The 14,802-nt window shown below is 37.1% G+C and overlaps 1 protein-coding gene across 2 annotated transcripts in view; it reads right to left on the reverse strand.

Moving 5' to 3' along the window:
* LOC5570478 overlaps window positions 1–14,802 on the reverse strand; it is a 427,994-nt gene that overhangs the window by 192,515 nt on the left and 220,677 nt on the right. For both annotated transcript variants that reach the window (XM_021840779.1, XM_021840778.1), the window contains 2 exons: window positions 4,732–8,173; window positions 4,550–4,668 (listed from right to left, as the gene is read on the reverse strand). In XM_021840779.1, coding sequence (XP_021696471.1) covers window positions 4,550–4,668; window positions 4,732–8,123 — 3,511 coding nt within the window. In that variant the 5' untranslated portion in view covers window positions 8,124–8,173. The remainder of the gene's footprint in view (window positions 1–4,549; window positions 4,669–4,731; window positions 8,174–14,802) is intronic.

Consider the following 14,802-nt stretch of genomic DNA (forward strand, 5'->3'; position numbering starts at 1 on the left):
GCTAAAGATTTTGACTTTTCGGGAAAAATATAAAATTTCACAAAAATTGTGTTTTTTACATGAAAAAACTCAATAGTTTCCGTTTTGTCGTGTTTTGAAGGCCCCTAATAAAAAAATCCAAAAATACGTGTACCCTTATTTCGGATAAGGAACAAAATAGCTATTTTTCACGGAATTCGGAGACCCACTAGATCGGTTTTTCATGGAATGGCTGATATAGATTGTTGGTAAAATAGTTGATACTTTTTCAATTATTCAATCTCTCTTGTATTAGCAACAAAATGCAACTCCTTTTAATCTATTTTCTTAGAAAATCATATTTTTGTTAATGATACTTTTATATTATATTTTCATGAATGAAGCCGCAAAATATCTGTGGGAATCAGTGATGAAAAGTAGCGAGCTGATGTCTGCTGAATCGGAACAAAAACAACACGAAATGCTCGCGAACATCAGAGTGCTGATTTACTCGCAGCTGTCGTGCTCGCGATTAAACGAAGCTAAAATGATTCGTGAACGAGTTTGGGGCTGCTCAGAGTTAATTGCGCATTGGGGAAAAAGCTATTTCCTTTATTGTCCAGAAATTTATTTATGATTTACCAGGGTTTTGACTACAAACTGGTAGTTTACTGACGAATTGATGGATTTACCATTAATTTGTCTGTCAAAACCATAATTTATCACATCTTGATCGGTTAATCGCAAGTAAATGCTCGCGACCTTTTTGCATTTTTTTTTGTATGTTTTCCGGAATAGATGGGTGCGATCTTACTCAAACTAAGCCTGAACGCGAGTCTGTCATGTTTATATTGTATTGGTTTTTATTCGTGAGGTGCTTAGTGGTGCGAACATTTCCACCACTGGTGAGAATTTAATCAATTCAATTTTGCGAAATTCACTAAAGATTACTTCTACAAATTCCTACATCAATTCAGCTAAGAGCTTCTCCATAGAGTGCTGTGGAAGTTCTGTAAGAATTGCTCGAAAAATCTACAAGTACAATGCCTTGAGGGATTATGTCCAGAGCGATCGCATATTCAACCATGGCTTGCACCAGCACGCTCGTGCTGTGTATAACAAGCGAGCTTTGTTCGAGATGCGTTTATTCGGTACACGATTCGACTGGAAGTTTTTTTTTACAGAATCTCTCAGAGATTCTTTGGGAAATGCTTTAAAGTATTGCTCTAATATTTTTTCTAACGGTTTAAAAAGTTTCTTGCAACAATTCTTACAGTTGTTTCCTCAGGCTTTTCACTATTTTTTTGAAAATAGGTATCTTCAGTAGGAATGTTCAAAATTCAAAAAAGTTCGAAAATCCAATCTCTAATATCTTGCTTACCATCCCTATGCCAAAAATAGTGTTCTGTGCAATTTTCGGTGTTAATTTAAAGGTGGCCTAAAAACTATTTAGGTTTATAAGGGAATTGCTATTGAGAAATTTTGAAAAATGTTCCAAACACGTTTACATACACACTCACATCTTCTTTGGGCCACCATTAAATTACCACTGAAAATGATGACATTTTTACAGAGCACTATTTTCATCGTAAGGATTCTAAGAAAGATATGGGAGAGTAGGTTTTATTTTTTTTTCCAATATTCAACCGCAATAATCTTCGATTGTGCTTCAAACCAACCAATGCTTAATAATGTTTGGTTGTTATGCACAAACCAAGCTACACTTCATTAAGAAAGCATTATTTCTTCGAACGACCTGTTTCATTGACAATTTCGTGAAAACCTTATCGAGAAAAATCATGAGAAGGTTTTCCGTGATAACCAGAGGCGCGTGCACGTTTGAAACCAAGGGAGGAACAAACGTTTAGAAACATTTTGTGCATAGGTAGTGAAGCTAAGAAAAAAAATCAACCCTATGGAATCCTAAGCCAGAAATGGAAAGCGACTATATTTGAGAGGCTCAAACGCAAACATTTTGGTCGGGTTTGAGTTGAGTTTAGCTTACAAAATTCTACTGTTTCCAAGCGTTCCAATGATATTTTCAGGTGTTTTTTTCGCTCAACAGAAAAAACATACATAATTATTAGGAAACAGGCTTGTTATTTTGACTCCCATACAATTTGTAGAAACAAAAATTATACAAAACTTGAAAAAAGATTTTCTTAAAACCAGGTTTTGGTATTTTTTTTTTTTTATGATTTTCTCTAGGAATTCATCACAAATTTACTCAGGTATTTGTTCAAATGTTTTGAAGGTTTTTGTTTAGTGATTATTTCGCAAGGAATTTCTACAAGAATTTTGTTTAGGCTCCCTCAAGAATAAAGGCTGGATTTTCCCAAAGAGAATTACGTAAACTAAATTTCTTCAAAGATTATTTCAGAAAACATCCTAATTCCTTAAAAAAATCTTTGAGAAATTATTCAAGAGAGTCCTAACTTTTCCAAGATTTTATTCAGTGATTCATCCATCAGCTTCTCTGGGAAATCCTAGAGTTTTCATATAAAATTGTCTTTCGGTATAAACGACTTCAACTAGGGATTTCTATTATGCAATCCAGCAATTCATTGCTATAGAGATTCCTTCTAAGTTTTCTACACAAATTCCTCCAGTAATTATTTGAGATATTGTCAAGTAGCCTTAAAAGTTTTTTTTAGGAATTGTTCCAGGAATGCCAAGGAAATTTTTTCTGAAAAAATAAATCAGTAAGATATTTTTCAAGAAATTTCTAAAGTAACCTCTGATAAAACTTGTGTAAGTTGTAGATAAATCTTAGTATGCAACATTACGTGGTGTAAAATAAATAAACTTTTGAAGATTCCTGAAAAACCCTCAAGCTTTTTTTTAAAAACTCTGGAATAAACCGTTGTGCATTTCCTCGGAAGAAATTCTGTCAAAATCATTGGAAGACCTCCTAGAGTAGCAACTTGAGAATCCGGTTGAAGGATTAGCAAAAATAATACCTGGAGGAAGTTCTAGGGCAGTTTTTGAAAACTAAAAAAGTATGAATAACCTTTATATTTATATCAATTTTGTAAAACAAATTTGACAAAAATAGACCAAACTGCTTGTCTTTCCAAACAGTTAGGTTGTTATAATTCCCTTATCAATTTCTAGATAGCAAACGGATCAACAGAGTTATAATATGAGTCAATTATTGAAGTAATCCGTAAAATACCTTGGAGGAATATACTGAGTTTTGAAAGAAATTTCATGAAAAGTTTTCAAAGATCTCATCTCCTGTCTTTAATTTTAATCACACACTCGTGAGTTTTTGCATAAGTTTTTGAACTTCAAAAGTACACTCAAAATAATCCAAACGTCATTGTTACGTGAAAACATACGTGGTTTTTTTCAATCGCACTTTTCACGTAGCTCTTACGTTAATCATAGGTAGCCCAGAATGAACGCATGAACTTTTGAACTTCGTCCATTCCACCGGCGCTACAAGTAAGAGCTACGTGGATTTTCCGGTAGCCTTTACGAAGCGTTTCAATAGGACCTAGATGGTTTTGCATTAAATTAACTAGAATATAGACCAACCTTATCTCTAATAGGCTTTGGAAGAAAACTAATTCCCAATTGGAAAATGTAAAGATTGTGATATTTTTATGTTTAATCTGAGCATTGTGAGTCTTGTTTCCCAAATGTTGTGAGTATGTTCTGTTTTGTTGCAGCCCTCGCGTGCTATAATTGATAGAGGTTATAAATCAGGTGTGAAATATGAAGTAATGCAAGGATTCTTCGGTATTCAAAGCATATTTACCTTAAAATCAATCTAACACAGAGTTTAAAGATCAGCAGCTTCTGAAGTTCTGCAAAAATCAAGCGGGTGCCATCTTAGGATTTGCGCTCAACACCGAATGTACGTACAATATGCAGATGTCAAAATGAACTTAGGCACCTACGTGAATTTCACGTAAGTGCGATAGGTAACCTCAGTAACAATTACCGATTCACTATTTGATGGTTATGAATGGCTTAGTGATCTTTATCTTAGTCAGGTGAAGTGAAGGCAAAATGAATTTGGAATGATCTACGTGATTTTTCACGTAGCAATGATGTTTGGATTTTTTTGAGTGTACATTCTGACGAGCTGAAAAAGGAGCAACTTGTAACCTCTAAAATTTGAGCTGATTTATGGCACTCGATTTCTTCTGTCCATCCATGTGCTTGATTTGAAATGTTTTTTTTGTAGATATTTTTGGTTGATATCTTTCCAGATCTATGATGAAATCCTCCCAAAATTCTTACTGAACTTGGAAGCATTTATGGGAAATCCACTACTGTTATGATTTATGATTCTCGTTGGTTTCCGCCCTCGGTAAACGGTCAAAACTGTCCCAATTTAACGTGACGTATTTTGTGTACAATCCCCTAAACAATATAACTATTGATTCTATCGAATGATTTTTTTTATTTGAGATTCGGACTCTCAATTCGTTAGTGAGGGGCATAACGGTGTTATGAGAGGACCCGATAACGCTGCTAACCTCAATTCAATTTCAATAACCAGTTTATTCATTCGTCCCTTTTAATCATTTTTTATCAGAATCAACAAAGAAACTATTATAATCATTGTATTTCTACTCACCGTCAAGTTTGGGCAGACCATGCTCACTCTGTTGTTGCTGCTGCTGTTGCAAAACCAGTTTGTTGCGAACCTTCCTGGACCAGACCGGCGTCTGATGAGCCTTATTCCTCTTTCGTACACTAAAACAAAAGATATTGCAATTATCCGCAGAAATATCCTCCAAATACCCAAAGAAAACTCACATAATGAAATTACTGCGCCCATTGCCAACTTCATCTTCCTCCTCATCGTCGGAAATATCCGTCCATTCGGCGCTATTACTAGTATCGCTACCCCTTTCACTCGGAGGCGTCAAACTGGGTCCTCCGTTCGTATTGCACCCGTACAAACTGTTGGTGATCTGATCGGACGCAAGCGTCGAGATCGATCCCATCCGGGGAAGCGTAATGGCTCCGTGCCTCAGGAAGTCGATTCCCGTAAGCTTCGATCCGATCGATTCGTAACAGCTGGAGGACATCAGCGACACGGCATCCGCCGGAAGGTTGTGCTTTGGCCGTTTGAGTACCGCCGATTCGGCACTGCCGTTCGGTTCGTCGTAGTCCAGCCCATCGGAGCTCTTGATCGTGTCGTAGATGTTCTCCTCGTAGATCGGTTCTTCGGAAGGAGTTGGGGAAGTCGAAGTTGGGGCTTCCCGATGGATGCTGGTAAGCTCCATGGGCACGGAATTACGAGGTGGCAGCGGGACTTCCTCGGGTTTGGGAGGTCGTGGAGGCGTTTGGTCGTATTTGACTTTCTCGTATTTCGATTCATAAGTCGGTTGCATTTTTGGCAAGAACTTTGGAGATCCGGCGAGGTTACGTTTTGGTTGTGGCAGTGCCAGATCGTTCGGCGATTTGGTATCGTTTCTCGGTGGCAGAGGTTCCGGTGGATTGCACACTTCGTAGGTGTCTTCCTCTTTCGGACTGCTGGTTCGTTCGATGGATTCGTAGTTTTCGAAGGATTCGTAGCTATTGATGCTGGCGGTGTCAGGTTGAATCGGACTTTGGACGGTTGGAAGATCACTTGTAGTTGCACTCTCGACGTTCTTCGCCTTGTACAGGAAGGAGTCGATGTTGGCGTTTAATCCCATGATATCGATGCTCATGGTACTGCCACGGAAGGAGCAGGTCGAGCCTTCCGATGATCTTCGAGGGGACTCAACTCTGGACACCAATTCGTAGTCGTTTTCGGAGGCACTGATCGCCTTACTTACCATAACCACGGGAATAGTTTCATTCAGACTTAGGCGTTCGAGGTTCGCTCGACAGGGGAAATGATGGTCATCCATAGAAATGGACTTGTTTATCACGACGGTGTTGACTGCTTGAACGATGTTTAGCTGACTGATTGTTGTTTCGGTACCAGTACCGATTTTCGACATACTTCGGAAAAGGAATGAAGTATTCGGTTGGACGGCTGGTTCTGCAGTCGGTTCCGGTTCAGGTTCGCTAATAGTTAGATCATTGAAACTCCTAGAGAGATTGTCGATTTTCACGTTGAGAGACTTGATGGCATCAACAATCTTGCGATCTGATGGATCAGTGCTACTTTCCTGCGATTCCTCTATGTGAATCGTGGGTATCTCGATGGAAGACACAAAACTCTTTCGAGTGAGCTTGTTGTCTACGACGAAATGTAGACGATCATCATTGTCTAAACTGGAGTTGAGTTGCGATTCGCTGGAAGTGCGCTCGGGGCTACTCAGGTGGATCTTCTTCGCCGATCGAAATGTAAACTTCTCGTAGATCCTTTGTACGGTACTCTTCTGCTTTGGAAGTGTTTTCTGATCTGCATCTTTTTTATCTTTCTTCAGCTTCGCGTTATCATTCTGATTAATGTCAGACATCTTTTTTACCACAGAGTATTCGTCTACCACACGTTCAGGTCCACATGCTTCTAGCGGCGCTTCTATAACCACCTCTACTTTTGCCACTTCTTCTACAACTTGAGTATTGCTATCCACTTCACTTCGCTCCTCATTAATACTATCTTGGCTAATACTATTTGGCACCTTGTCTATTGCTACCTCCCTCATTTCGCTACTATCACAACTGTTGGAATCGATTTGAATCGCTCGCTTGTTTTTCAGCTCCCTAGTCTTCCTGATGACTTGATCGCTTTTATCGGGAACCTTAGGTTTGGAGCGACCTGCAGGTGGTTTCCTATCCATCTGTGGTCGAACTAGTGCGCGATGACCATTCGGCTCGAAAATCTCCAGTGCTTCTTTGACACAAAGCGATGTCCTGTTCACTGCTTCCCATTCTGGTTTGCGATACAAGTTCTTCCGAAGGCTCGGGCGCTTCTTCACCCCGGCTTTCCTGTACGAACCCTTACTACCCACCGAGACATCATCCGAGCTTTCATCCGTTCGAGTGACGTTACTGACGTTTAACTTCTTCCGCACACTGCCTTCGCCATCGACCACTTTATACACGTGGCTTCCGGATTTGTGCACGAATCCTCCTCGTTTACGAACTTCCTCCAATATGCCAGCATCTTGCTGGCACATCTTGTTGAATTTGTTCGTCAGGGCCATCACCTTGTTCTCTTTGGCTTGGAGCAGTTTGCGATTGTACGGCGAAGTGGTCGTTCGAAAACTCACCTTCCGCGTCGGAGTTCCATGTCGTCTTCCGAGAGACTGCGAGTCAGTTGAGCTCAGGCTCTTCTTACTCTCCAGTGAATCTCTCGTATCCGAATTCGGTGGGGTAGACTCTTTGGTCTCTGGAGATGTCGTTGGTTCGGGAGATTCTTCTTTAGGGGATTCCTCCGCAGGAATGTCCGGAGGCGGTGAGGAGGGAGGTTCATTCTGGATGTCAACTTCGATGAAGTTGTTGACGTAGTTTTCCACCTTGATTGGCATGTTGGTGTCGTCTTGGTTCATGCGAATGCCGAGCAGTTCAACTCGTCTAGCCCAATTGATGCGTCCTCCAGTAGCCGATGCCGTCACCAGCGGGAATCCTGCATTGCACCCGACCCTTTCCAGGCAGGACCTTTTCTCTTTTTTGAGATCCTTGACGGGACTCAACACTACGCTGGATCGTTTCTGAGTGGAGCTTTCATTGGCAGGGTCACTGTGGCGAGTTGCTTTCGGACTGCCTGTTTTGGAGTACAGCGGGACTAGGCTGGAGCGGACAACGTTTCGTCGGGAGGCGGACCCTCGGGTGGAACCGTTTCGCCGAAGGAATTCCGGAGTGACAGGTTTCCGAGAGGTATTGATTGGGCTTAGGGTGACGCGCTTGAGCTTTGCCGAGAGGGCAGCTTCGCTGGTTTGGGAGGCGTTGGGTGAACTGAGGCTAAGACGATTGTTCCAGAACTGCTTGAGCCGTTGAACACTGTAGTGTTGCGGGGAAAGCGATTGAAATGGTAGATCGTCTTCGCTGTCGGGTGCGAGTTTTGGATTCTTTGGGAGCTTGAGGGATGACGGTGGATCTGGAGAGGTGGGAGAAGTTGGAGCACTACACGATCGGGGAGTGCCGGGATTTGGGTTCGTTCCAAAGAGATAGAACCGTTGGATGAATCTAGGCTGTTTGTCGGTGGTGCGCTTCTCAAAGGTGGCCGAAGCCTGCGTTCGATTCGTGCTGTGCGTGGAATACATCTTTGACGGCTTGCGGAGTTCCCTCCGGGGGATGGACGGCGGCGGTGGGACTGTAAGAAATAAGAAAAATGATTGTTAATTATGTTTTATTCAAATACAACTAAACATAAGACTATATCAAAGTAGTACGCAGTTCCCAGAAAAGGAACAAAAAAATGTAAAAAAAAGATCCTTACACGAAACAATGGCAAAATCCTTCAGACAATTTCCTAATACATTCCTAAAGGAACCTCATAATAACAGAAGCGGAACTACCTCAGGACGATCCATATAGATAAAAGATCTGTAGACATTGTATTCCTAAAACATTTGAACCATTTCAAATTTCAATTTTTACATATCAAATGAATAACTCTTTTTTCTTGCTTACAATTTCCTTGCTTAGATGTAACGCATGCATCATTATAATCATACTATTGATAATACACTTTTACTAGGATCTCTGTAGGAATACAAAGTAGAGTTCCTGAATTTGAACGGTATTATTAAATAAGATTATGTTATTTAATAGTCAATAATGAATTCCAGTTTTAATAAAAATCGTTCTATTCACTAATGAAAACCATTAAGATTATATCAAAAACTTCGACAGTCTTCAAGAGTTAATATACAACAAACTGTAACAGCTTTCTGAAAAGATACTGTAAACTGAGCCTTGGAGATTGAGCCTTCTAGCTAATTCTAAAAGTTTTTTGTTAACCGATAGTGAAGCTCATGTACTTTTCTGAAAGCAGTTGCTCCTTGTCCGCAAAGACTGAATATCAAATATGAATATCTGATTGAAAATTGTTTGTTCATGTAACGTTACGAAAATCAAATTGAGTATTTTAAAGCATTTTGTTCAATTCAGTCGCGATGGTATCATTCAATTTTCAGGTTTTAGCATATACTTGTTTTAAAGATGTAATGTCGGTCGCAATAATCACGATATTCACAAATATCGCAATTGTAACAGATTTGTATTAATTTTAATTATTTGTTATTTTGTCTAATTTCGCGACACATCAGTGATATTCGTGAATTAAAATACACAAATTAATCCTTTTTTGTAATCCAGCCAAAAATCCTTCAAGAATTATAACAAAAACAAATCACAAGGAATATCCTCTATGATTGTTTCCCGATTTTTTTTTCCAGACATGGTTAAATGTGCTTAGAAGAGATTCCTCTTAGAATTCCTACGGGAATCATGAAAAAATGATTTATTTTCATACATTTCAGTGCTTTTTTCAAGAACTGCTTCACCTGTTTTTATGGAGTTCGTCCTGAGATATCCGCAGAAAATCATTCCCAGAGTTTTTGATCGTACCAGAAAATTTCTCGAAGAATCTCTATCGAATTGCTTAATCCGTAGGCTACGGGGCTGACAACCAAAATTCAAATTGCTCGTATTTGAGCATAACTCCATATTTTCAGTGAAATTTTGAGGATTGCTTCACTAATAGTTGTAGTTTCATTTGTCAGGGGAAAGTATAGATTCAGAGTATTGTGGACAAAGTCATTCCAGAACATCTCTGGGTCAGGTAGGGTAAAAATTACATAAACTTCCTTTTAGAACTCATTTATCATTTGGAAACGATTTTTTTTTCATATAAAAAGTGAATAGACCCGTTATTTGTAATAAGTTACGATGCAGCAGAATATTAAGAAAAAATAAAATTAACCTAGAATAATGCTAAGGCCTCTAAAACATTCTGAAGTTTTGACCATAATCTACACAGCTCATAAATTATTTTAAGCGAGTGATATCTACGTTTAGTGGTTTACAGTACTCATTTAATCTTAACAGACGTGTACACAAATTTTGATAAGATATTGGATATTGGAAGTCATCCAAATCAACCAGGAGTTCAGGTCATTTTGATCTATCAAATCTACTGCAGTTTATACTCACCCAATTCCCGTGAAACTTTCTCGTTCCTATCCATAAAGCTTCATATGACTCGGAAAGTGTACTGCTATGAATATTGAACATCTTAAGGTCTTCAAAACATACTGAAGTTGTGGGATCAATTTCTATATACAGCTTGACTTATTATTCAAACAAAATGTTTTCAATATAGGCATACTTGATTGCAAATCTCCGTTAGCGTTAACAAAAATTGTTTCAAACGTGTTTACAAATTTTGACAAGATATTGGATATTCGAAGTCATCCGAATCAACCTGGAGTTCAAGTCTTTTTGATAAATCAAATCTACTACAGATTATACTCAATAAATTCCCATGAAACCTTCTCGTTCCTATCCATAAAGCTTTATATGACTCGGAAACAACTCCAGTATATTCTGAAGACCTCCAGATTATCAATATTCATAGCAGTACACTTTCCGAGTCATATGAAGCTTTATGGATAGGAACGAGAAAGTTTCAAGGGAATTGGGTAAGTATAAAGTGTAGTAGATTTAATAGATAAAAATGACCTGAACTCCAGGTTGATTTGGATGACTTCCAATATCCAATATCTTGTCAAAATTTGTGAACACGTCTGTTAAGGCTAAATGAGTGCTGTAAACCACTAAACGTGGACATCACTCGCTTGAAATAATTTATGAACCTGTGTAGATTATAGCCAAAACTTCAGAATGTTTTGGAGGCCTTAGCATTATTCTAGGTTAATTTTATTTTTTCTTAATATCCTGCTGCATCGTAATTTATTACAACTAACGGGTCTTTTTACTGTTTGTATGAAAAAATTTCGTTTCCAAATGATTAATGAGTTCTACAAGGAAGTTTATGTAATTTTTAACCTACCTGACCCAGAGATGTTCTGGAATAGTTTTGTCCACAATACTCTGAATCTATACTTTCCCTTCACTCATGAAACTACAACTATTAGTGAAGAAATCCTCAAAATTTCACTGAAAAATATGGAGTTATGCTCAAACACGAGCAATTTGAATTTTGGTTGTCAGCCCCGTAGCCTACGGGTTAAAAAATCTCTTAAAGAATTCCACCAGAGGATGCATTAGATATTTTTTCATCATTTCTCCTGGCAGGCCCTCTACATACTTATTACACATGAATTCCAATTGTTTGCTTAAAGTTTCCTTCAGTTGTTGATTAATAATTTGTTTAGGATTTTCAGGAATTATGTACAGAGGATTTCTCCAAAAAATAGTACCAAGAATTCTAGGAGTCTCACCAAAAATGTCTTTAGGGTCACCAAACAAGGATTCATTTCACAAAATCTTCAGCACAGTTTGCTTTGAAATTCTTCTCAATATTTTTCTACATGTTTGTTTGAAAAATCATTGAACAAATTATCTAGACTTCCCGCAAAAAAAATCTTCTAGGTGTTACTCTAAGTATTCCTAGTAATATTCCACAAAAAAATATTTCATGAGAACTAAAACGAATTCATTTGGGAAAATATTTTTCATGATTTCTCAAAGAAATTCCAGATCTATCTGCATTTTTTCACAGATTACTATTTTTTAGATATCTCTAAAATCAAGGAGCAGCATCCCTCATGTCTTCAAAAATCTCTCGATTTGTTTTTTTCAATGATGCCTAACTAAGAAACTTTTAGCGGAATACGTTAAACTGTTCTTTCAAAAACTCTTCCTCCAAAAGACTCAAAAATTTCCCGACTAATATGTTCAGGGATTTCTAAGAGATTTATATTATTGTTTCCCGAAAATTCACCAGAAAAAATACCAGATATTCATCTAAGTATTTTCCAGAGATTTTTTTTTCATTAAACCGCATCAATTAATCAATCCCTAAAGAAAATTTCCCAAAAATCACTAAGGAACTTTGTTGAAGAAATTTTTCATCAGATTTACTAAGATTTTGCAATTCATTCTTGGACTTCTCAAAAAAAAAAAAACTTCAGGAATTCCATCAAGTATTATTTTAGGGTCTAGAAATAACTCCATTTTATCGAATGGTAATATAAGGATTCTTTCATAAATAACATTTAAAAATTTATCCGCACTCCATTTTTTGGTTTAAATACTACTCCATGAACATCTTAATATTTTTAGGGATTGCTTTGCAAATTCCTCTACAAATCGCTCCATATCAAATTTCTAGAGAAACACATAAAAAAAGGTTTTAAATAACTTTGTTGGTAATTTATTGAATAGTTGCAGCTTGAATATAATTCGGAAAAATTAACTAAATCCCTGTAGTAAAATTCATAATTTGTGTACTATAATAGAAACATATCAGTGTTAAAACGGATGGATGTTTTACTGAATCTGTAACTAAAATCTCGGATAAAATTTTGTATGAATTCTGAAGTTTCATGATACTATATAGTGAACAAATTGATGTAGAAAGAACACATTTTTTCCTACCTCTAGAAATAAGAAACAAACTGTTTTAAAACCTATTATTGATTATTTTGTAGTAACTTCTACTGTAAGTTTAACGCGAAAATATTGCCGGTATTTTAAAGAACATTACCAAAGATGTGTTGTGCATTACTTTGAACATTTTTTGAAGGATTCTTGATGGAAATTCAGAAATTAGGAACCATGCGTTTAAAAATTCTTTTTTTTAAAGATACCATCAAAATCTTTTTAAGAAATTATTCTTGAAATCTATGTTTCCTTGACTTCTGATTTTCTAGAATTCTACCAGAAAGCCTCTGGAATATGGATTCTGACAATAATTAGTAAAACAATTATTTCTAAATAAGAAAGATCAATACAAATTTCTTTATGAATATCTTAATAAATCCTTTCCCCCATCTCAGATATTTTGTAACACGTGTCTCTCAGATTCCTTTACCGTTGTGCTAATTTTTGAAGCAAAAGTTTTCCTGGGGTATTTCAACAATTTTCCTTTGAAGATTCGAAGGCAAGAGACATTTAAAAAAAAAAACAATTTTCTTTCCAATTCATGAATAAACCGGGGATTTGAAGCCAAATTTAAAAAAAACATAGAATATTTCTTTTTACGCAATTTGTGATGTTTTGTGGAAACATTTCTTAAGGACTTTAAATGAACTTCGCAGAAGAATTTGTAATGCAATCAGAGGCGTCGCGTTAGCATGTGCAACATGTGCACTGCACAGGTGGCAACTCGCTCATCCAAACCACCTACAATATGACTGCTTTTGGAGTTCAATTTAATAATTCTTCCAACAAAATTTATCCCATTTCATGTTTTTTCTATTCCTGATAGGTTGCAACATAATTTTCACCTATCAATTTTTAAATTTTTGCTAAGCAAATGAAATGCAATAGCTGGTTCATGCGATCTGAGACCTAATTTTCCTAACGCGCTTCGCGCGATGTATGCTCCGCAACATTTTGTTCCATGCTACACTTTGCTGCTGTGACGATGGAAACCAACGCGTGCACTCTCATCGGGAAACGCGCTGCCTTGTATCGTACACGCAATCCTGCATATGTGGTAGAAAGCTTTTTGAACTACAAATGCCAGTGTGTTAGTAGCCAAAGCGTCCACTCTGGCCGGTGCACAGTTTTGCTACATTAACAAATTTGATCAGTTCGAGCGTGCGGATGGCGAGACAAGAGGAGAGAAATCAGTCCACGAGAGAGATCCATTTTGCTTGCTCTCACGCTTGTGGTGTGAAGTGCAAGCGTGATTTTTCTGGCGGCTGGCGGTAGGAAGTTTTTGCTAGTTGGCTTGGCACTCAGTACTCACACTGTTGCTTTTTGTTGTTCACTGGTTAAAACACGCGCTGATAACATGCAGCATTAGCACGGTGGTACTTACGGTGGCCAATCAGATGACAACCAGAAAACTAACTCAAGAGCGGTCGCGTCTTTCGTAAACCCCAGCATCTTCACCTTTGTAGTATGTTTTAAAAGTCAGCATATTTCATGCCGCGTGCACTAAGCAGGATAAGTAAAATCACACACACAATATTGTTTTTCAAAAAAAAATCTTAACGAAATTCTAAGTAATCTTTTTTACAAAACACAACTATGGTATGAAAAAAGATACTTCAAACTACAAATTAAGCGTATGGAACGATTAAATTATATTGTGTTTCTATGCTTTTCAAGAACCTTTACCTAGGTGGACCATACTGCCACTATGGACCCTACACGATGAAACCGATATTGTTTTTTTTTAAGATTTCCTAAAACGGGGTAAACAGAAGAAGTAGGGCGAATAGAAACAAAGCGACCTATAGTTAGGAATGCTACTATTATGTAATCACAATCTTCAAAAAAAAAAAAAAACACCCTGAAATATTTTTGTTTTATTAGTTTGATAGAAAAAAAAGTATGGTCAATTTTCAAAATACAAATTTTACTATATTTTTCATACAAAGCAAGAAGAAAATAATAAAATCTGAAGTATGTTTGATAGCTCAAACATTTATTTTCAATTTCTATGATGATCAAAAATGTAAATAATGTTTAAGTATCTTATTTATTTATTTATTTTTCACAACTGAAATGTGAAAACACATTTTGACTTTTCTTCAAGATGTACTTAGAAAGTGTTAATTGTTGAATTGAAATAAAAAAAAAATACTGATCGTTACTGAACAGTTATTCTATTCGTCAGTGCTGCTGAAATCCTTACTCATGACCCGCATAATTAGAATTATTTTTATGTTCAAATTTAAAATTTGCCCATAATCATGAAAAATTGGTAAAATAGAAAAACTATTGGTTTAATTGATAAATCAAACTCAACAACCCGAATAGCATATGTTATCTTAAACGTTTTCAATCAACTGAAAAATT

Source organism: Aedes aegypti, chromosome 2, assembly GCF_002204515.2.
Source record: "Aedes aegypti strain LVP_AGWG chromosome 2, AaegL5.0 Primary Assembly, whole genome shotgun sequence".
NCBI classification, from domain to species: Eukaryota; Metazoa; Arthropoda; class Insecta; order Diptera; family Culicidae; genus Aedes; species Aedes aegypti.